This window comes from Alternaria arbusti (assembly GCF_024043155.1).
Source record: "Alternaria arbusti strain BMP 1465 chromosome Unknown scaffold_2, whole genome shotgun sequence".
Classification (NCBI taxonomy): domain Eukaryota; kingdom Fungi; phylum Ascomycota; class Dothideomycetes; order Pleosporales; family Pleosporaceae; genus Alternaria; species Alternaria arbusti.
In genome coordinates this window covers 186750-208475 of record NW_026249942.1, presented here as the reverse complement: position 1 = coordinate 208475, position 21726 = coordinate 186750, and the positions used below count along the sequence as shown (strand labels likewise).

The 21726-nt window shown below is 52.8% G+C and overlaps 8 protein-coding genes across 8 annotated transcripts; 3 read left to right on the top strand and 5 right to left on the bottom strand.

Moving 5' to 3' along the window:
- Window positions 1-749: 749 nt before the first annotated feature.
- On the bottom strand, window positions 750-1786 carry J4E86_001599 (uncharacterized protein; the record flags this gene model as incomplete). The annotated part of the gene is made up of 4 exons (XM_051442166.1): window positions 750-1046; window positions 1098-1519; window positions 1576-1603; window positions 1649-1786. 4 exons carry the CDS (start codon window positions 1784-1786, stop codon window positions 750-752), a joined length of 885 nt encoding a protein of 294 aa, XP_051305754.1.
- A 569-nt stretch (window positions 1787-2355) lies between these two features.
- Window positions 2356-4203, top strand: J4E86_001598 (uncharacterized protein; the record flags this gene model as incomplete). Its single annotated transcript, XM_051442165.1, has 2 exons — window positions 2356-3892; window positions 3944-4203. 2 exons carry the CDS (start codon window positions 2356-2358, stop codon window positions 4201-4203), a joined length of 1797 nt encoding a protein of 598 aa, XP_051305753.1.
- A 953-nt stretch (window positions 4204-5156) lies between these two features.
- Window positions 5157-5822, bottom strand: J4E86_001597 (uncharacterized protein; the record flags this gene model as incomplete). The annotated part of the gene is made up of 1 exon (XM_051442164.1): window positions 5157-5822. The coding sequence occupies one exon, from the start codon at window positions 5820-5822 to the stop codon at window positions 5157-5159; it is 666 nt and encodes a 221-aa protein (XP_051305752.1).
- A 516-nt stretch (window positions 5823-6338) lies between these two features.
- Window positions 6339-7322, bottom strand: J4E86_001596 (uncharacterized protein; the record flags this gene model as incomplete). Its single annotated transcript, XM_051442163.1, has 1 exon — window positions 6339-7322. The coding sequence occupies one exon, from the start codon at window positions 7320-7322 to the stop codon at window positions 6339-6341; it is 984 nt and encodes a 327-aa protein (XP_051305751.1).
- Window positions 7323-7887: 565 nt separating this feature from the next.
- J4E86_001595 (uncharacterized protein) lies at window positions 7888-9542 on the bottom strand (the record flags this gene model as incomplete). The annotated part of the gene is made up of 3 exons (XM_051442162.1): window positions 7888-8302; window positions 8355-8941; window positions 8997-9542. 3 exons carry the CDS (start codon window positions 9540-9542, stop codon window positions 7888-7890), a joined length of 1548 nt encoding a protein of 515 aa, XP_051305750.1.
- A 5450-nt stretch (window positions 9543-14992) lies between these two features.
- On the top strand, window positions 14993-15752 carry J4E86_001594 (uncharacterized protein; the record flags this gene model as incomplete). Its single annotated transcript, XM_051442161.1, has 2 exons — window positions 14993-15036; window positions 15092-15752. 2 exons carry the CDS (start codon window positions 14993-14995, stop codon window positions 15750-15752), a joined length of 705 nt encoding a protein of 234 aa, XP_051305749.1.
- Window positions 15753-16244: 492 nt separating this feature from the next.
- Window positions 16245-17579, bottom strand: J4E86_001593 (uncharacterized protein; the record flags this gene model as incomplete). The annotated part of the gene is made up of 2 exons (XM_051442160.1): window positions 16245-17425; window positions 17546-17579. 2 exons carry the CDS (start codon window positions 17577-17579, stop codon window positions 16245-16247), a joined length of 1215 nt encoding a protein of 404 aa, XP_051305748.1.
- A 540-nt stretch (window positions 17580-18119) lies between these two features.
- J4E86_001592 (uncharacterized protein) lies at window positions 18120-21147 on the top strand (the record flags this gene model as incomplete). The annotated part of the gene is made up of 2 exons (XM_051442159.1): window positions 18120-18405; window positions 18455-21147. The coding sequence occupies 2 exons, from the start codon at window positions 18120-18122 to the stop codon at window positions 21145-21147; spliced, it is 2979 nt and encodes a 992-aa protein (XP_051305747.1).
- Window positions 21148-21726: the final 579 nt, after the last annotated feature.

Below are 21726 nucleotides of genomic sequence, written 5' to 3'. Positions count from 1 at the left end.
GCGTTGGAGGGGCCCGTTACCAGCGCAAAGCAATTATCACACGGGGATCCTGGCCGCGAAACACGCTCTAACACGCCCAGCGAATCCCAGAGTCGCTCTCGCCTGCCAGCGGCTGCCGTTGTGGTAAGACTCGTCGCCCAGTGCTGCCGCGGAGATTGAGGCAGACGGGGAGTCGCTAGACGGCGGCGACTCGAGCTGCGGTGAATGTCTTGTTGCTACTCGACCTGCGCGCAGTAGCGGCCGCGCCGTTGCAACCTCGCATCCTCGCTTCATGCGCCCTGCCTGGAAGCATCCACTCACCGCGCTGCACCCCATGGCTGCCTCCGGTTCCGAAAATTGTGTATGCACGTATGCATGTAGGTGCCAGCAATGCGACGCGACGCGCCGTACGTTTTGTTCTTCTTAGCAAAATTTCGTCACAAAGACACATTGTCATCAAAGACATCACCTCCACGTGCGCTAGCCCCTTGCATAAGCCACACATAACATTTCCGTCACCTACGACGCGCCCCATCATCATCACTTGCTTGCGTCACATCAGCTCTCGCTATCGCTCACTATCGCAATCAGACATCATCAGCATGGTTTATCGCTGTCGCGGGGAATGTGGGGAAACCGCTTCGGTCAGCCTTGTGGAAACCCGACCGAATAGGAAGTGCCGATGCACGAGTCAAGTTGAGACGCCTAACAGTTGGTATGATTTCTCATCAGACTACTTCATCATTTCCCTCACATCTTCGCCACCAAACTTAAGAGCTCACAACGTTGAGTACACCGCCATCCACCGTCAGAATCTGGCCGTTGACATAGGAGTTCTTGGTGAGGAAGATGACGGCCTGTGCCATCTCCGCGTCGCTTCCCGCCCGACCGTGTGGGACGTGGCCCTTCTCCTGGATCTTCTCATCCGGCAGATCACTCTTCTGGTTCTCGTCGCTCTCCTTCGCTGTCATCTCCGATGGGAAGTAGCCAGGGGCAATGCTGTTCACACGGATGCGAAGCTGCTGGAACTCAGCCGACATGAGTTTGCTGAGGTGGACGGTGCCGCCCTGGAGTAAGAGTCAGTCGAGATCGTCCACACATGAAGACGAATCTCTCACCTTGGCAGCGTTGTAGCTGAAGTGCCCTTGTGCGTCCTTCATAATTCCCGACATGGACGAGATGACAATGACAGAGGCAGAAAGGTGGCCATGGCTCTCAGTTCCAGCTTGGAGAAGCGGCAGGAGAACGACAGTGGTGAAGTATACGGCAGTGACATCGGTGTTGTAGGTCTCGGCCCAGCCCTCGAATGTCTCGTTGTCGAAGAGCTTCTTCTTCATGTCGGTCGCGTTGTCCGCATCGGGAATACCCTTCTCGCCTGAGATGCCGGCTGCGGCAATGAGAAGATTGATGTACTTCTCCTTGGACGCCAGCTCCTGGTACATGCGCTCCAAGTCGTCTTTCTTGGTTACGTCACATGGTGAGAGAGGGATGATTTTACCACCTTGGTCGGGGCTGTGTGACTTCGCTGCGGTCTCGAGGGCTAACATGGTCAGTCTCTCCGTCTGACTGATTCGAGGGGGCTGCAGTCGTGCTTACCTTCTTGTCGACGACCAGTAATGTAGACCTATCTGATGTTAGCATTGTTCATTCGCGAGAAGAAGGAACGTACTTTTGCGCCGTTCGCAGCAAGGGCCTGGGCAGCCATGAGGCCGATACCAGAGCCACCTCCAGTCACTACGCATACATAGTCTTTGACTGAGAAGAGCTTCGCGACGTGAAGGTCGGAAGTGTTTGCTTTGGGAGGCATGGTGAATCGAGTGTGTGCTTTGGATGGTAATGGGATGTGAAACTCTCTTCGAATGAAGTTATCCTGAGTGATTCTGGTAATTGCAAAGTTCAAAGACGAGAGTAAGACGTTTGTGGAAAAAGCCTAGAAGTTCTGTTAGAATAATTAGCTATGACGTACAGCTGTAAACAGCCCACCTGGCCCAATTAGGCTTAGCCTCAACGCGCTCATGCCACAGCCTCTCTTGCCTCATGCGGTCTCGCGCAAACTTGCCGTTCAGCCCGTTCAGCCTCGACCTCCAACGTCCAGGCAGTCGCTTCCATGACCGCGCCACTGTTTGTCCGACGTGCCTTTTCCGCGCATCATCGCATTACTTTCACTCTTTCTCGATACTCCATCATAATTTCAACTCACCCACGGTTGTCTAACAATGCCTACCCACGGCGCGTAGCACATACACGGCAATCTCCAGAACTTGGAGATTATCACTTCCTTCATCTTTTCAATACATCTACACGCGTATAGAAACCGCGGTGATAGCTCGTCCCCGCAACCTTACATGGGAACATCGCCCTCAACCGCCCGCCGCAATGTCTGACCCACGATACGAGCTCATGGTTCCACCAGGAATGAGTGACCAGCTATGGCCCGAGCGTCTGGACACACCCGGACTCATCCCGCATCACCTCAAACGCTCTGCGACAGGTCAGTTCCCCATCTTAGAGGTTATCCAGCGTCTACTATATCGACTCCGGCCAAGCGGCATCGGCGATCTTGAAAAGCTCCTCGCACTCATCGGTCTCTACCAAGCTATTCGTCCCGCATATAAGCATCTGAAGGATTTCTTTACATGGGCCTTTACCGTCCAGGTCACCATCCCAGAGACCGATCCAGTCGCTAGAGAGGTTCTGGCGTGGATGGGCTCGGAGGTGATACTCAACAGCCACACGAGGAGTGCCATGCTGGTCACAGGAGGCACACAGGATCCCAATGACGAGTTTCATCGCCGCATGATGGCGGCGCATAACCCGAGACTTGCATCCGAGAAACCGGACGATGAGGTTCTGTGTCTCCCGCCAATCGGTACACGACTATTTTGGGTCGGATTTCGACCGTATCTATTCTCACGTCGAGGTGGCCCTGGCTATCGGACCAACAGTGGTATGACCGGTAACCTGCTCGATGATAGCGGCCAGCTTCAAAACTCCCTCACTATCATGACGCTCGGATGGAGCCTCAAACCACTCAAGCAGTTCACCAGTCTCTGTCGCGAGTTCCGACTCAACAACCTCACAGGTACCACAACGGTATACTTCGCGGGAGATCGTACAGATCCATACGGTAACGGTTGGCAGTCGGTCTCCAAAGCCATTCGAAAGCTCGACACTATAGACATGGACGAGACTACCAAATTTGATATTGTCAGAGACGCAGAATACTACTATAGCGAGGAGTCACGGTCATTCTTTGCCGACTGTGGTATCCCATATCGGCGCGGATATCTCTTCCATGGCCCCCCGGGTACCGGCAAGAGCTCATTCAGCGCTGCATTGGCGGGCCATCTTGGCTGCGACATCTACCACATCAACCTTTCCACCGGCAGCATCAATGATGGAACACTTCACCGCTTGTTTCTAGGCCTTCCACGCAAGTGCGTAGTGGTTTTGGAAGACATCGACTCTGCTGGTATCGGTCGCGAACGAACACCGCCGGCTGCCCCAACAGGAGCACATGCGCAAGCGGATGAAAATCTGGGTGACGTCGCTGGCATTCCAGGTGGCATCGGTCCGCTACCAAAACTTCGGGCTCGTGATTACCCGGGTGTGAGTCGTAGATCGAACACAGTCACACTAAGCGGCCTGCTGAACGCCATCGACGGAAACGCCTCTCAAGAAGGAAGACTCTTGATCATGACCTCCAACGCTCCCGACACGCTTGATGCGGCTTTGACGCGCCCCGGTCGTATCGACAAGAAGGTCTACTTCGGCAATATGGACCCTAGTGCGGGCAAGAGCATCTTCAAGCGCTTGATAGGTCGATCAGCTCTAGCTCACGATGCGGAATTTACCATGGCACAAATCGAGGAGTGGGCGACTGAGTTCGCCGACAAGATGCCCACTAATACATGTAATTGGTTATGGCATTTCAGATACAGAATTCGTACTAACAGGAATACAGTTTCCCCAGCGCAAGTGCAAAACTACCTCCAAGGCTGTCGCGGTGACCCTCTCAAAGCTCTCAACGACGTTGAAGCCTGGATCGCGGAGACCAAGCTCGAAGCTGGGAGGTCGAACGGCACTCAGAATGGTACTCAGAACGGTACTCAGGACAACGCTCAAAACCACGCTCAGAACGGCGTAGGCCCGGTCGTTTCGAACAAGCCCGTCCCAGATGGTAGTGAGTTAGAAGCTCTGCTCCTGGCTGGGAGCATGGACTGAAACATCATCGGAAACACTGTATTGATCTTTCCAGAGTACTGACATTACACTAATAGCTGCATCCACCCGGTTCTTCCAATGTTCTATCTGATGCAGTACGACCCAGAGTGTCCAAAGGGATATACATGGAAACAAGGTCCGAGGATCTCACAAACAAGGGCATGGACCGTGAGTGGACCTCCTTTGAGAACATATGGATAGAAGGTAGTTAGTGGCCGGTAGACTGGGATGAAGACGTTGGGTTTTCGTTGTCTTGTTCACGAAGAAGTAGAGATCGGAGAGTTGGGATCGTAGACGGGGATGAGATGTTGCGCGCGCACTTCTTCTATCGAAGCACAAACGTTCACGTATTTGGTAGTGGATGAAATGACGTCCGAATGGCCAGCATTGTCTAAGCTTTTCCATGCCGCTGCTTCTCATATTCTAGACTTAGTGAAGCTCAGTGCACTTCATTCTCCGACCAGGCTCTCGGTACAAGTATTCTCTTCATCCCACTTGTATCCTTGTCTGATCAACCATAATACCGTGCGCCATGCTCAGTTCAGAAACGTGCAAGAGTCAAACTCCAAGTGAGCTTCGGCTTTTTCGCAGATTGCAAGGAAAAGGTAGCGAATATCACAACAACCGGCCCGCTTAATGATACCCCAGCTCTGAGCATAAAAGACGTTGTTGATCCCGCTCAACTTCTGATAGAGCACATCAAATGAAAGTCCGTCGAAGGGATGTTGGTCATGTTTCTCGATGCGACTCAGCAACTTGTGGTCCCACAAGCCTTTCTGTAAGAATCCTAACATCGTCGCCGAACATCCAGCATTGCATCCCACTTTGCCTTCGTATAGATCTTGGTTGAGCTTATGAGTGCCAGCCAGTAGCTCTTGGATAGCTTTACACCTCATGCTGTCAAGCTGACCTACACCTATCAGAGTCAGCAAGCCTTTGTGCATTAGGAGAAATCACTCACCTTTTTCACCGCGTGGGAAAGGCAAATCCAAGAACTGTATTGGATAGCACGCCTCCCTCATTGCCAAACATGCCATGGTATGGAATATCTCCCAATCCTTCAATTTGACACCCAAGAACATCCACAGCATCGACTCTTCGCCGTAATGTTCGGGCATCGGCTGTTCCTGGAGTTGATCCTGCCACTCTTTCGTAAACAGTCTCAACGCATCCTCCATCTGGTAGTAATCCGCAACCAGAAACAGCGCAACAAACAACCGAACGCTGATCTCCTTCGGTATAGCCGCGGACTGGAGATGCGCAATATTGAGCATAATGGCAAGGGCATGCGGGTTCCACTGTTGCGCTCGTACGTGATATAGACCGTCCTCGCTATTCGGAACTGTCTCGTCGTAGTTCCGTTTGAACATCTTTTCGAAGTAAGGTGAAACGATGCGCAACTGTCGCGATGATACGAAGTAGTGGACTTCGGTGGGTTTCTGCTCCGGTAGCGCAGTCTCGTTCTCGATAACTGCTTTGGCGGCCTCTGCCTGAGCGATCCAATTGTCCACAGATTCGCTCTCGTTTCTCCACTTGGACTGCGCGGTGCTTCGGTATTTGAGCTTGATCAGCATGTCGCCGTTTGGGTCGATTGTTACGAGCTTTGGTTTTTTGTCCATTGCGACTGAGGCGTGCGCTGGGTAAAGTCAGTGTGACGATGTTGGTCTGGCGAATTGAGAGAGTCAATTCGGCGTGTGAGGTAAGCGTAATGGGTAGGTGGTGAAAGACAGTGCGTTTGCTCGCCAAGCCCGCTAGTCCGGTGTTGTGGTACGAACTCGTAGGGACGGAAGGTCGTTACTCATCGCTATGAGTTTGAACTGATTAGGCAATCGTAGATAGACGTTAGGAGAGCTGATCGCACTGGCATGGATACGATACTGGAGACATGTAGGACGGTGAAGTTGTATGCTAAGGAAACTGGCAAGTCTTCAGCTGACAGCGGTGAAAGATCATGAATACAGTCGAACGCACGTGAGACAAAGACTAAGCAATGACAACCGCAATAGGCGCATCGCCTATCAACTGCATGTGCTGTATTACCCCACTCGGAGGTCTGTGGATAATAAGGTATATACATGAACTACGTTTACATAATTATAATTCAGGAAGCGATACCTTCAAGTTGGATTTACTCTCTAGTAGTGAGCGGGGGCGGGGGTCGCCTTGGGCCTAACCCTAGTCTCCAGAGTGCAAAGCGTGCTGCTGGCCTTGACACCTCCGTAGCCCTGAGCGGCAGAGGGCTTGGTGGGGCGATGGGCAGCATGGGTAGGCTTGGGGTAGGCGTGAGGCCACTTGCCAGAAGGCCTTGGGCGGCCCCAACCGAAGCCGCCCTGGGGACGGCTGCCGTTGTGGAAGTAGTCTGGGCGAGGAGTGCCAGAGGGGCGTGTGTTGCCAGAGGGACGCATGCCGGTTCCGGTGGGGTAGGCTGCTGCTGAGCCTGTACCGGTAGGGCGCTGAGGAACGGGCGATGAAGCAGTAGCGTCAAGGGGCACGCGAGTGCTCTGAGCCTTGCTTTTGGTGCAAGATGTGGAGGTTGCGGGTTTGGGTGTCGCAGTGGTAGAGATAGCCGCCGAGCTTGTGCCGGTAGGCTTCTGAGGGGCAGCCGATGAACGAGTAGCGTCAAGGGGTACGCGGGTGCTCTGGGCCTTGCTCTCGGTGCAAGTCGTGGAGGTTGCAGGCTTGGATGGCTTGACGGTAGGAGGAGCTACCGGGTATTCAGCAGAGCCGGTAGGCTCGACAACGGACGAGCTGGATACGGTGGAGTAGACCGGCAAGAGGGACAGAAGAGGGACCGCGGCAGTCTCTGTGAAAGCAGGTGCGATAGCAGGATTGAATAGCTGGGACGCAGGGATGTAGATGGACTTGAAAGGGTTCGGCAGATCATTGTCGGGAAGGAATCCTGAGGGTATAGCTCCGAGCGCGGATGTAATAACAGAGACGATGGGTACTATGGGCACCAGGGACGCAATCGGGTTTGGAACGGGCGTGCCGTACCCAGCAGGTGCTGTAACGGAGGGAGCAGGCTTCGAGCCTCCAGCAGGGGCGTTGTAGCTGTTATCGCCGTACTGAGCAAAGGCCGTACCGGCAAGCAGGGAAAAAAAGAAAGCAGAGTGCATCATGATGCTAGCAGATGATCAAACAAAGCGAGTAACGAAATAAAGAGCGAACGACCAGCGAACCAGGTCAGTGTGTCTGTGAGAGACGGTAAAAAGAATGTAATCGATGCGAATGATCGTGAAAGCGGTAGCAGGTCGTCGTCATGTTGGAGTTGCTCCCCTATATAACCAGGCGGGCAATGAAACAAGCCATTTCCGCTGGGGCCTGAGGCCTGGACCAAGAAGACGGCGCCAATCGAGGATCATCTCGGAAACATTTGCAGTGCACCCCAGTGCGGGGGCCGCCGCGCCTGTACAAAGGCAAGGTGAGAGCTGCGAGTGGTTGGGTTGCTGAGGCGCGGACCGTAGAATGGGTAGCGTAATTGCGGTCGTTTCGAGTTGTTTCGCCAAGATCTCGCTAGCGGTAGATCGCAGCGCCAGCACGTGACGAGGTCGGGACAGGATGGTCTAGATCATCAGTTCGTCATTGCGTCAACAAGTACCATTGCACCATCCATCATTTAGGTTTGAGGACTTCAGCGCTGAGTACTGACTAGCATACACTTAACGGCCATCTCGATCTATTGTATCACGACGCCGTCTTCCGCCGCTTGATACCGATCCACATGTCCTCCCAGAATCCTACACCACCTTTGACTACAAAATTGCCTTTGCGGCTTTCGTCGATCTCAATCTTGAACGTCCTGAAGAATTGCAATGGAGCCTTGTACAACTCCATGAGCGCGATGTCTTTTCCAAGACAGACTCTCGCGCCATATCCGAAGCCCATGTTATATTTGTTGTACTCCTTTGCTTTCTCTTCGCTTTCGAGCCACCTTCCTGGACGGAAATCGCAGGCATCTGCACCATAGATCTTCTCATCGCGGTGCACGAGCCAGGGGTTGCAGGTTATTTCGGTACCGGGCGGCGCGTAGCGGCCATGCAGGTGCATCCCTGACGAACCCACAACGCGAGGGAAGATATTCGGAGCGGAGGGACAGAGGCTGTATCCGTCAGTATATGAGAGTGACAGTGGAGGAGATGAGTATGACCTACCGCATGCTTTCTTTGACGCAGGCAACGTAGTATGGACAATGCTCCAACACTTCGTCATACTGCGGCATGGGGCTCAACTTGCCCTCGCGAGTGACGCGATCTAACTCTTCCATCAACTTCGCGTATACTTGAGCATCAGATGTAATGTACGCAATCATCGCTTGGAATGCAGTGCCCGTCGTATCAGCGCCAGCGAGCAATACGAGAAGAATTTCAGCTTTGATGTAGTCCAAATCCAGCGGTGCGCCATCTTCTGTCCTTGCATCCAGGAAAGTCTGTAGCAGATCGACTCTGTCGACTTTACCAGCTTCGATGTCTTGGATTCGCTTGGCAATGAGCTTGTCACGGAAACGCATCAGCGTGCCAATACCAGAGTCGTCCTCGGGCTTCGCCACAAGATATTTCTCGCCGAACCATGTGCCTTTTGCCCATTGTGTGAATGGCCAGAGCCGAGCCATTAGACCAAAAGGAAGTAGACCATCGTGGAAGCCTTTGATCAAGCCGTCAATATCGGAGCCGCTCTCGATGAATCCGATGGGTGCGCCAAAGCCAATCTCCGATATGATGTCATATGCCATATATACTGCCTATATAAAGTGTCAGTGCCCCTGATCGCCAGCATAACGATAGTGTGAAGCATACCCACGGCGCAAAGTCAAATCTACTGCCATCGCCAAAGACTTCCTCCAGCTTGTCAGTCCACTGCTGGATGCGATCGTCCACTAGCCCTTCCATCTTCCTGACGTTGCTGAAACTATATGGGCCAGCAGCGATCTTGCGAAAGTGCGCGTGGTGCTTGTGTTCCCGCATGTTGAACAAACTCTCGGTCTTGCCGAAGCTGCCGGTGATGTAATGATTCGACTTGTTCGATTGGCGATTGTACACTTCAGGGAGCTTGGTAGCATCGGATACCAAGAGTAGGGTAGGGGTGACGCGAAGCACGGGGCCGTATTTGCGGTGTAGAGCGAGTTCGATCTCGCATTCATCCGCCTTGATGTTGTGGTATGCGATCCATAGCCTCGTTACGCTGGCCCAGAAGGGACCCGGAAAGTGTCGTAGCGGATGAAAGTATCGATAGTAAATGATCTGGTAGACACATCTTACGGTAGTATATGCCACGAGTGCTAGGAGGATATTAGGTATCGTAAAGTATGAGAAGAGGTGCAGACTAGAGTCTTTCGTAGACATCATGCAGGAATTTCAGAATGCGAATACACTGGATCAACTAGAAAGGGAAACTGCGATGCCGATAATAGATATATCCGTGAACTATCCATCGCTCCAAAGGATCGTCAAGTACCCTTACGATGTAGGACACTAACATGTCGCCCGGAGAAGCATCGCCAGCGCCTTTTGAACAATTCACACATGTGATTCGACATGAAATCATACAGCGGTCACACCTCTCTTCCACATGTTCTCCGATGGCGTGGCGGGGTAGCGAACGCTAGAATGGATGTTGTCGCGGGGTACATACGCAGGTACGGGCACCGTTTTCCGATCTACCAGCACAACGCGGGGTCGGGAGTTGCACCCCATGCCACAGAAGCGACATGTTCGTGTCGTAGTTGGTGCGCGACATGAACGACCTGCTAGGTGTCATGCTAGCCAACCCAAACTAGGCTGAAGACGATACCTAGGTAATTTCAATGGTCGGTGATGATCTTGTGAGGACGGAAGTCCCTTTCGAGAGAAAGAATGTATGCGTCGAAGCGGACTCGAAGCCGTGTCGGCCCTGGGGAACGAACTTTGAGGCCTCGATGTTGTTGAGGTGACGCACGCAGCCAGAGCGGAAAGATGGGTCGCCAAGGGCGCTAATCCGCGCTGATTCTAGCGCACGAGCCCCTGGATGCCCAGCCCTGGAGGAAGCCGGGCGCGTATCGCCGCGCGGTTTGCGGGCCAGAACGCGAACACCGTCAGCCTCCTCTTCTTATCCTTTCAATCTCATCTCCCGCACGTCGAATCGCGTCGCGAGACATGCCATATGCGCGGTGGACGGAACTTTTGACTCAGTTAACCAAATATCCGAAATCTGCAACTGCGGGCGGTCGTCAATTGTCGCCCATTCTATTCCAAGGTTCTCTTCTGCCACGCCGCATGGACAATACCTTATTCACTGGTCAAAAGCTTCTTCGCAACAATTCATCTCTTTAGCACATCCCTACTGTGCAGATAGTTCGAGGTCAGCCGCGTATGCAGGAACGAACATGTCAAATGCCTAACAAAGTTCGATGCCGTCCGTTCACGAACGACCAACTGGGCGTGTTGTCGCTGCGATTGGCCTAGCTCTGTTACATGAAAATGTAGCGCGACACATGGCAGCGAGTCGCTACTTTCGCCGATATGGACGGGGTTATAGAGGTAGTGAAGCTTTCAACAAGCAAGCAACTTGATCTGACGCTCCAAATCGCAACATTCGGCCGGCCATGTGACTTCTCGTAGTCGCTAGCGACATAAGACCTTTACGAGTTAAGCACATATTTTTACATACGCCACCGTGTTACACAGTTATCAGCGAAAAGATGTGTGCCTGGCCAGGTAGCATCGACGTGGGTCCAGTTAGGAGCTTCATCCTCGACCTTATATTCTTTCAGATACGCTCGCTGGAAAAGATCACTCTATGACGAGAGCTTGCTCTGCCAGTCGATTAGATGCCATTATAACCGCCAGTTTTAGAGTAACAAACGCTACCTTCCACCAAGATCATCACACCTTGTCCGCCCCATCTGGTCACGCTACCTCAATGTCTAGCTGCATGGTAGTGGAGGCGTGGAACCATCCCTACTACGCGAATACACATGGGATACCGTGTGATTGGAGCTGGGCGAGTCTGCTGCAATATAATTTTGCGAGAAGGTCCGATGTTGTGCTACTGTGCCACATTCGCGCATGACTTCACACCCCCGCTATCGCGGAGTACGTCATTTGCTTCGATATCAAATTTCTTCATTACTCTCACGTACAACTCCAATTACAGCTGGCTTGATTCAATTCTCTTCAGCACCGGATTTATGTACAACCGATCGTGATGCATCTTTGCGATGTTTGTCTCGCTATACGTCCGATTCCTCGTCGGGTATCTTCTAAAAATGACACGCCCCTCGAGTGGTATGAAATCCACTATGACGGTTTTGTATCTCTGTTTAGAGCATCAAGAGCCGGTTGTTACATCTGCAGAAAGCTATGGCGCAACTATCAGTACAACGTGCGCTCGGTAGAACGCTTTGATATACATCCAGCTACCTTTTACATAGCTGAACTCACTGCTCAAGGGGGGGAAGATCTCAGGCAGACTGCAATGCTCAAGTTCTATCGAAAGGGCGAAGAAGCTGACAAAGAGCCCTTGGTACTTCTCGACGTCTTCTACTACATACCGTACGCGCCCAGTACGTTATCGGCTGAACTTGGTGACGTTCCAACATGCTAATGCAACAGGTATGCTCACCCATCTACGAACCTGTCTACCCTCCAACTCGCGCTCTCCGGAACTCTTGAACCTGGCCAAACGATGGCTCAACGTGTGTCAAACATCTCATAAAGCCTGTCGAGAAGACGCAAAGACCACGTGGTACCCGACAAGGTTACTAAGAGTTACGTCAAAGCCTTCCGGCACCAGACTAGTTGTCACGAAAGGCCAGCATATGCAAGGCGGTTATGCGACTCTAAGTCACTGCTGGGGTTCCAAGCCGATCGTTAGGTTAGTGTGCGCTAATCTAGTTCAATTCCAACAAGAGATCGACGCTACGGCACTCCCGAAAACCTTTCAGGATGCAATATCTCTTTGCAGATCCTTTGGTTTGAGGTATATCTGGATAGATTCATTGTGCATAGTACGAGCTCCCGCCGAAACGCGACGACTTGGTGCTAATTGCCTGCCATCAGATACAGGATGACCAAGCGGACTGGCAAACAGAATCAGTACAAATGCACAAGGTGTATCAGCACTCTACGCTGAACCTGTCAGCGGCTGGAGCTCAGGATGCAAGCGAAGGGTTCTATTTCGATCGCGATCCAGCAGACATTGGGCCACATCCGCTATGCCCTTTGTCTGACGATAAGGAAGGACAACTTACGAACAATGATTGTGCCGGTGCCAGCTGGCACCTGATACACGAGGATTTTGTCGGAGAGATACTTCGGAAAACGGCAGTCTTTCATCGAGCATGGATATTCCAAGAACGACAGCTTTCCAAAAGGGTGTTACATTTTGGTAAAGAGCAAATATTGTGGGAGTGCCGCACCGCTACTTATTGCGAAACATTTCCCGACGGCCTGCCTGCTGTTCTTACTGCCTCTACTAGCACTCTACCCAAGTCTGTTTACGAGAAAAGCAGGACCTACTCTACTTTGCTCTCCACCATACACAACCGTCTTCCGGGGTTATCAGACCAACCACCTTCAGTACAGATGCAGATGGTCTGGCAGGCTTTGGTCATCGACTATTCCAATGGCAAACTCACTTACCCCAAGGATAAATTAGTTGCGATAAGTGGTATGGCGCGAGATGTGTGGAGCACCTGGCATGGAAGGATTCAAGGTCGAATCAGGTACATTGCTGGACTTTGGGATATACATCTACCAGGGACGTTGTTATGGAGATCCACCAGCACGCAAGGATATTGCTCAGAGAGCTATCGAGCGCCAACGTGGTCATGGGCGTCCATCGACGGTTCAGTTGCCTGGGAAGACCGCATCTGGTCTGATGCATGCGGTTTCGTCACCACTATACTAGATGTGGATATACAGCACTTATGGAATGAATGGGGAGAAGTCTCATCTGGTCATATCTTGATGAAGGGCTCGCTTTGTAAGCTACAATGCAAAGAAGCTCATCCTGGTCACCTGGTCATTGGACCCGACGAAGGTGAAGATACACGATACGACGTTGCGATGTACAGAGATGATTGGTGGGCATTTCCGACGAACGCTTGGGACGACAGACTATATGGACTCCTCATCGTTCGCTTCCAAAATCCATCGTTCAGACGGATTTGCACGCTTGTTTTGTGCCGAGTAGCCGAGCACCAGAACACTTTCAGTCGAGTTGGGATTGCATACCCGATGTCGGGCTCGGAAGTAGGAAGCTGGTTTGACGGATGCGCAGAGCAGACGATCACGCTTGTGTGATGAGTTCTTGTTGTATGACTAGTACCCTTTAATCAGCATCTTACTATTGCATTATCGTGATTGGTCTAGCCTACCATAGTGTATTCTCTGGTGTCTTGAAACGTTCGAGAAAGAGGCGCGGCAAATACATCGTACTTAGCCAGCGCTTTGTCTTTGATCCAACAGTATTTTAACCATCTTCTCATTTAGCGACTTCAGATATCCGAAAGACTCTCAACCATCGCTTCAATCTGACTCCACTCTTTTATCAAGGTGTCATCGTCTCGGCCATGCGGATCTTTTGTGACGAAGGCTGTCAAAAGACGGTTGAGTACAAAGAGCGATTCGACCACCGTCCAGTCTGTAGAATGAACTTGCTCTAATTGTCTCTCAAATTTCTTTTCGGATGACCGGATGGCGTTGATAGTTTTCGTAAAGCTGTGGTGTTGCGATATGCTTGAAGCGAATAGCCCCCTGCTACGCTGGACTTCGTGCTCGAACCGCGATTTAGCGACCATGTGCGCTGATTTAGAGGTCATTGCTTGCGAAAAGAGTATCGTGGTTTGAAATCGACGTGATATGACTTCGTGAATTTTGTTCGTCTGATATCGTCTCGGATAGGTAGCGTACTGGAAGGCGTGCGTGGTGATAACCAGATGCCACTCCCCTCCTCTCTTATACCAGACATACTCATACAGTGATTCATACGTATAACAGTCACATACAGTGTGGTGACTGTGTGGTGGCTGCGTGGTGTTGACTCTTCGCCATGTTAGTCACATTTGACTCTTCACCGCACAGCCCACTATGTCTTTCATCCCATCTTTCACCAGATGGAAGGAAGTTGAAGAAGTTAAGAGGAGGTCGAGATAGTACTTCGGCATCATATAGGATAGTTTAGGGGACATGTAAAGGGTGTGTATAACTTGAAATGGGGCAGTGTCGGACGGCAGTTTAGAACTGGCTGGAGAGGTTTTGGGGTAGATATGACATATGTATCATTCGAACATCGACCATTATCAGAATTTACATTAGAATAGCTCTATCTGTCTTCAAAGGACAGGTTCAAGAGGTAGATACAGGATGCATATCCTCTGAAATCGACCAGTGCGAGACGTCTACATCGGCCTCTCTCACGACGAAATCAACAACCTCACCAAACCCAGGAGGTACTCAAGTCTTCTCACAGCCTCATCTCAATCATCTAGAAACGTATGTATCTATACCACCACACTATAAACTCACTTAACACTACCGCAATGTACTCGAAGCTCTACACGCTACCTCATCACCTCTTGAAGATGCTTCACACTATACAACGTATTCTTCAAATCTGCTCACGGGTCTCTAGGAACGTCGAAGTGAGAGAAGATGATATAAGCTAGAGCGCTTTCTGGATTAGTGTGTTTGCTACAGACTCACCTTCACTTCCGAAGTTCGACCAAGCCGCGACTAGTCCGCACCAACTCTTCCTCCCACCTTACCTCTCTTCTACCTGCACACCACCACAGTCACACGAATCCGACAGCGCGATGGCGAATGAGCCACAAGAGCCTCCGCCCCCGCCGGTAATCGGGTACGTAGTCTCTTTTCTGGAATGAAGCTATCGCAGTCACTGACAGAACAAATAGTATCGCTACAACAGGCGAACTCGTCACCATCTTCGTCGGCCCCGAGAAGAAGCGCTACAACATCCACAAGGACATCATCTGCCACCACTCCGAGTATTTCCGAGCCGCTTACAACGGTCGATGGAAAGAGGCGGACGAGGGTGTGATATTGGAGGACGTCGAAGTCGAAGTGTTTAACATCTTCGTTCACTGGCTGTACACCCAACAGCTCCCATCAGGAGATCTTGCCGACATCGCGTATGCGAACAACATAGAGAAATACCCCAATGCGGACTATCTCTACGGTGGTGGGCAGCTTAGGGCTTGCGCTTTCGCCAACCGATTTCTTGTCGCCGAGTTAGAACGCATTGCTCATAACAACTACATCGACTTCGTATGGTACACAACGGCTCCAAGGTACGAGGACGTATATTTCGTCTACGAGAATCTGCCAGGACACACCTTGATTCAGGACCTCCTCGTCAAATTGCAATATGAATGGTGGCATCCCGGCCAGGATTCCCCACAGGAAGAGGCAACGCGCCTTGACCTCCCGAAAGAATTCCTTGTCGGTTTCATGCTCAGGCACGCAGAGGTCCGCGCTCAAGGTGGCGGCACGGATTGGGATAACAAACAGGAGGAGTTCTACATGCAGAAAAGAACCGAGAAGGTCAGTGAATGACGCAAAGGCTGTTGCTGGGGAAAACGACTGAGATCGGACACGTGGCAACTCCTAGCCAGGACGGCGATGCTTAGGATGAGGGAATGACGGGGATGTATGGTTCTTACTCTTTCCGCAAGAAGTAGTCGCTGGGAGGAAGGGGCGATCAGATGCAGCAGCGTCACTTACCCCGTAGCCCAGTTGCACCTTCCAAATTCAAACATACATGTGCGCACCCACAATCGCAAAGAAAAAAAAAAGCTCCATTCAATACTAGGGTATAAGATGAAGAAGCCAAAATACCACAAACCCACCCACCCATCCAGCCCAACCCCGTACTAACGCCAGCCTCGCATCATCCAAGAGTCACCAGTACCAGTAACCGCATCCCGTACTGTCCTATTAATCCGAATATCGTGACACGGCCCACCCACCATTCCTAACCCCATCAACGCCAATGTTGGTATCTCGGTTATCATAATTTTGCACTCGTGCGCCTCCCTCCATTGAGATTCAAGCCTGAGCATTCGGTGTCGGCTTATCTTCGTGCTCTTCGACGATCGGGCTCGCGGGCGCCTCGTCCTCGTCGCTTGCTTCCCTCGCGTCTTTCCACTCTGAGCTCTTTCGGCTGATGCGTGCGGGGCCCATGGGGTTTTCGCGTGGGCTAGCGAGCGGGCTGGTGGGTGTGGCGCGCATGCTGCTGATACTATCAGTGCGGCCGTGGCCAAGGAGTCCGCTGCGCACGCTGAGTCCGTCGGCTTGCTTGGTCGCGTAGTAGCTGTTGCGTTCGCTGGGCAGGACTGGGGCTGTGACGCCAGACGCAGAGTAGACGCTCGCGCGCTCCGCGTTTACGAAGGCGCTGACGTTGCTTGGCCTGCTGGAGGGCGAGTATATGGCGTCGGGGTTCGCTGATAGTACGCTGAGGGGCAGCGATTCGCGACTGCCGCCGTAATGCGACGAGGGGGCGAGTGCGCGCATCGAGGCATTGGTGTCTACGGAGTTGCGACGGCGGCGCTTCGAGGATGAGGCGAGTGTGAGGATGGACGCGTTATCGGTGAGGATGTTGTTTGCGGTGGCGCCCTGATATGAGTTGGGCTGCTGCTGCTGCGGCTGCTGGGGCGCCAGATGCGGCGGTATGGCTGACGGCGGCGGGGAGGTGGGGAACTGATGCGAAAAGTGCACAGGCGTGGTACTTGTGGTTGTCGCATTGTTCTGGGGTTGCGCCTGGCCAAGGTTGAGGATATTCGAGGGTGCGGTCGATTGTATGGTGGTCAGGGTGGTGGTGAGAGAGTGCTCTGAGCCGTGCGGGGACGAGAAAGTGCTGCCGCCATTGACAAAGTTGCTGCCGCCTGTCTCCGCCTTTGACCTTGACGAGTGTACTGTCTCGGGGACTGTGGCTACCGTGGGGGCGGTGGATTTGTTGCTCTTGTCTATCGCCTGTCGCTGTCCGGCCGCGGGCTCCTCTATGGACGTATAGCTGTCGTGCGATCGTAATGTGGCCGGGGTAGTGACGGAAGAGTTGTCGGCGGGCGGTACGTTGGTGTTGATGTAGCCAGACTCGGGATAGGGGTTGTTCTTTGGAGCGCCTTTCTTGACGGTGTTGCCCTTCTTGCCTGGGGCGTCGGAGGATGAGGGCTTCAGATTGGCCAGGCGCTTCATCCAACCCGCAAAGGGTCGCTTGCGCGCATGTCGGTCTTTGTATCGCGTTAGCATGGTGAGCATGATTTGGTGAGGGGAGAGTGGGCGTGGCGTAGGGAGGATATAATTTGGGTAGTTGTCTGAGACAATGGCTGTGCAAGACTAGTTCACCGTACCATGGGGTCTCGACGCAGCTTCGGCCGTAGCCATTATGCCGGCTGCCAAATATAGAGTGCCGGTGGTGAGTGAAGGAGGTCGTTGGGCTAGTTAGGCGCGGGATGCCACGTTTAGTCGGACGATCCCACGTCGAATCTACTGGAGTAATGGGGACGCGGCTGTCGGTAGCGCGGTGTGCGTCGTGAAAGCCAGCGCAGGCGGTCGGGCGCGATTATCGAATGGCGAGACAGCAAGTCGTATCGCTGCTATCAGTAATCCGAGGCGATTGAGGCAGTCTAAGTTACGTGGTTGGGGCCGGGAGGTTGCGCTGATGGGGAAAGAGCGAGGAGCTGCTGGTCGCTCCTGCTCATATCTCCGGCTGGACCCTGACCCTTTTCCCCAGCGCACCTGCCGCCCGCCGCGCTAAGCCGCCATGTTCCCTTCACGACACACGATTGCGTATGTTCTGTAGATCTCCATGTTATCGCCCACCCAAACTCAACACTGATCACGGCGCGACCCCTTAACATGATCGAACACGGCTCATCAAACAACAAGGGCTGAGGGGGCGCCCGCCAAACTTATCACTACGTCATGACCCGAAACACGTCCATTGGCGCCAAACAGACTATCCCCAATGCTCCCACGCGAACTATACTGCCCCTGCCCGCCGAGGTGATCGCCCAAATCAAGTCGTCGACGGCAATTGTCTCGCTTACGGGAGTTGTGCTGGAGCTCCTGAAGAATTCCCTGGATGCGAAAGCGACCAAGGTAGAAGCCGCGATTGACTTCGCGCGCGGCGGATGCTCGGTCGAAGATGACGGTCTCGGCGTATCTCCCCTCGAGTTTCGCGAAGAAGGAGGCCTGGGCAAGCTCTACTGTATGTGTACATGCCGAAAGCCATCTAGATAGATGATTGACGGTGACAGGCACGTCCAAGTACCATGCGACCGACCCTCTCCTTGGCCGCAATGGCACCTTCCTCGCGTCGCTCGCTGCTATGTCACTCCTGACCATCTCATCGCACCACTACCAACACCGTTCACACAACGCGATAACGTACCACCAATCCAAGGCTGTGGAAAGGCAACTTCCGGCGTCGGCGCATCACGAGATATCAGGCAGGCATGGCACCCGCGTCACCGTGCGGAACTTGTTCGGCAATATGCCCGTGCGCGTGAAGCAACGGTCGATAATTTCAGAGCAAAGAGCCGAAAACGACAGACTCTGGGATGGGTTGAAGAGGGACGTAACGGGTCTCTTGCTCAGTTGGCAGCGTCCAGTCGCTATTCGAATACGGGACGGTGACAACAGGGTAGTGCTCAGTCTCAGCATATCCGGCGTGGAAGCAGCCACAAAGAGAAAAGAAAGTGAGATTGCGAAGCCACGATCGGCACAGCTCTCATCACTCCTCAACGTATTGACCCAGGCCAACTACATCACCGTCCATGAGTGGGCGTCGTGGGTACCAGCGTCTGCTTCCACATCTGCCATCTCGATCAAAGGCGCTATTTCACTAACCCCAGCACCCAGCAAGCATGTTCAGTTCATCTCGCTGGGCATACGACCGCTTTCAGCGGAGGCCGGCCACAATGAACTTTTCGATGCAGTCAATCGCCTCTTTGCATTGTCCAGCTTTGGTACTATCGAGGAAGATGCCGACATCGATGAGCAAGAGAAAATTCGACGGCAGACAGACAAGCGCTTCAGGCAGGATGGCTATACAAACAGGCAGCTCAAAGCACGCAAAGACGTCGACAAATATCCCATGTTTCACCTTCGCATCTCGTTGAAGGAGGCTCGAAGGAGAAGCGTTTCCGAAGATCAGTTCATCGGAGACGAAGCGAATCTACAAAACGTGATGGAGGTCCTGGATGCAATGGTAACTCAATGGTTGTCGGTCCATCACTTCAGACCCCGGCAATCTCGCATGAAGCGCGATCGACCTGGTACTGCTTGTAGCGCTGCTGAGGACTCTGCTGTCAATGTGCCATCTACGGAGAGTCCCACAACCAACATGGCTTTCCGAGGACACGACGCGAGAGCCCGCTCGGCAACACCAAAGCAAAGTTCAACCCCGTCCCAGTCTCTCAAGAGGAAGCGTCCAGACAAGATAGCGTCACGGGAGTTGGCCGACCGGTCTCGCTCTGGGGCCTTTGCAGAGTGGTCACGCATCAAGAGTGGAAAGCCCGAGTTTTTCAGCAGCACTCTGAACGTGCCGAAATCCAAGACCGCATTCGATACTTCACTTGGTGCGAACCCCGAAGCTTTCGCCCACTTTGACGTAGCGCCGCTACCTCAAGGTGCTCTAAGCGGACAAGGCCAGCGCGACGATATTTCGCTGCCTGCAGAAGCCTTCGAAACCGACGATAAGGAGAACGACGACACCATCTTGTGGACGGATCCGACGACAAAGAAGACGCATCTACTGAACGCCAGAACAGGTTGCGTGGTACCTGACGCTCGGTCGCGGCCAAGTACCGACTCAGCTATGCTCTCGAATTCGATATCCCAGAACACATCGAATACGTCAATGCGATTACCGACACGGGCTGCGACGGCTGTGGCTGGCAAGACACCCTGGCTTGACGATATACTAGACACGTGGGAGAACCCAGTCTTCAAGACGAGCGAGAAGCGTATACAACAAGCTGTGTTGCACGCAGATGAGGCTGACCACGGACACCATCATTCCAGACATGGCTGTTCTCGCATTGATATCGACAAGGCTTTTAACCAGACTTCCACGGGTGGCTCCAGCAGATTGTCGAGAGAAGGGTTGCAAAATGCCCAAGTCATTGCGCAGGTCGACAAGAAGTTTATCTTAGTCAAGATGCAGGATTCAAAACGGGTGGAAGATGCGCGCGCGGGACTCCTTGTACTAATCGATCAGCATGCAGCAGATGAGCGCGTGCAGGTTGAGTCGCTCCTTCGCCAACTTTGCAGTCCGGCACAAGAAGAGACAAGATACCTGTCCAAGCTCGGCTACCAGGCGCAGGTAGCCTCCGTCGTTCTGGATAAGCCAACTCAGCTTGCAATTTCGCCGCAGGAACGAACACACTTCATAACGCATGCCGCTAGGTTCGCAGCGTGGGGTATTCTCTACGATGTTCTCCAGACAACAGCGTCTGTATCTTTTCCCAGCACCACCAACAAAGAGAAGTATGTCTTGTCCGTCACAGCTCTTCCAACTGGCATATCGGAACGATGCAAAGCCGACCCTAAAGTCCTGATTTCTTTCCTCCGCTCGACAGTCTGGAAGTACGCCGAAGATCCACATCTCCCTCCTTTACCCACACCATCTAGCTCTCCGTTGAACGACCCCGCGAACTGGGTGAGACGCCTAGCCACTTGCCCACCTGGCCTTGTCGATCTCATCAACTCTCGCGCATGTCGCTCGGCCATTATGTTCAACGATGAGCTCAGCATCAATGACTGTAAGGCTTTGGTGAGGAACCTAGCGGGCTGTGTCTTTCCGTTCATGTGCGCGCACGGAAGGCCCAGTATGGTGCCGCTTGTCGATCTCGGGGGTTTGGGTGAGACAGCGGGTGGGTTGGGCGGTCGAGACGAGGCGAAGGACGAGGTCGGGTTTGTAGATGCTTGGAAGAAGTGGAGGAAATGAATAAAACGTATACGGCATCCTCTCACAATATGCAGGACAGCAAGTTTGACAAGGCTGAACGCCGTCAAGATGACAGGGCGTTCTACTCACCGATAAGACGAAATGCGGTGACCAGTCCCGCATACAGCGCGATGAGACCACCCTTCTAGCCCCGAACATGTTGATTCGACAATCCTGCTTACAATGCGTCACCGTGCGTATGAGCTGAAAGCCACTTGGTCCTATCACAACGTCTTAACCTCAGCCTTGTCGGTCGCTAGAGAGATGTATATCTTACTGCACTATCCCCGTGTCCAGGGATCTGCGCCCGCTCCACTCGATTCCCAAGATCCCTTTTACAGGTCTCGAGTCGAACACCAGAGGCATGGCCGCTGATGCCGCGCGTGGATACGCAAGCGCTGCTCGTGCTCCCAACACTCCACTCCTCGAACCTGGCATTGAGGTATGTGATTATATTTTTGATTTGCAACACCCGAAAGCAGATACTGACATGAAAAGATGAGCGCCAGAAGGCCTGATGTAGACAATGCAACGACGAGCCATGTACAGGATCCGAGCGATGATGCCCCGACGCAGCCG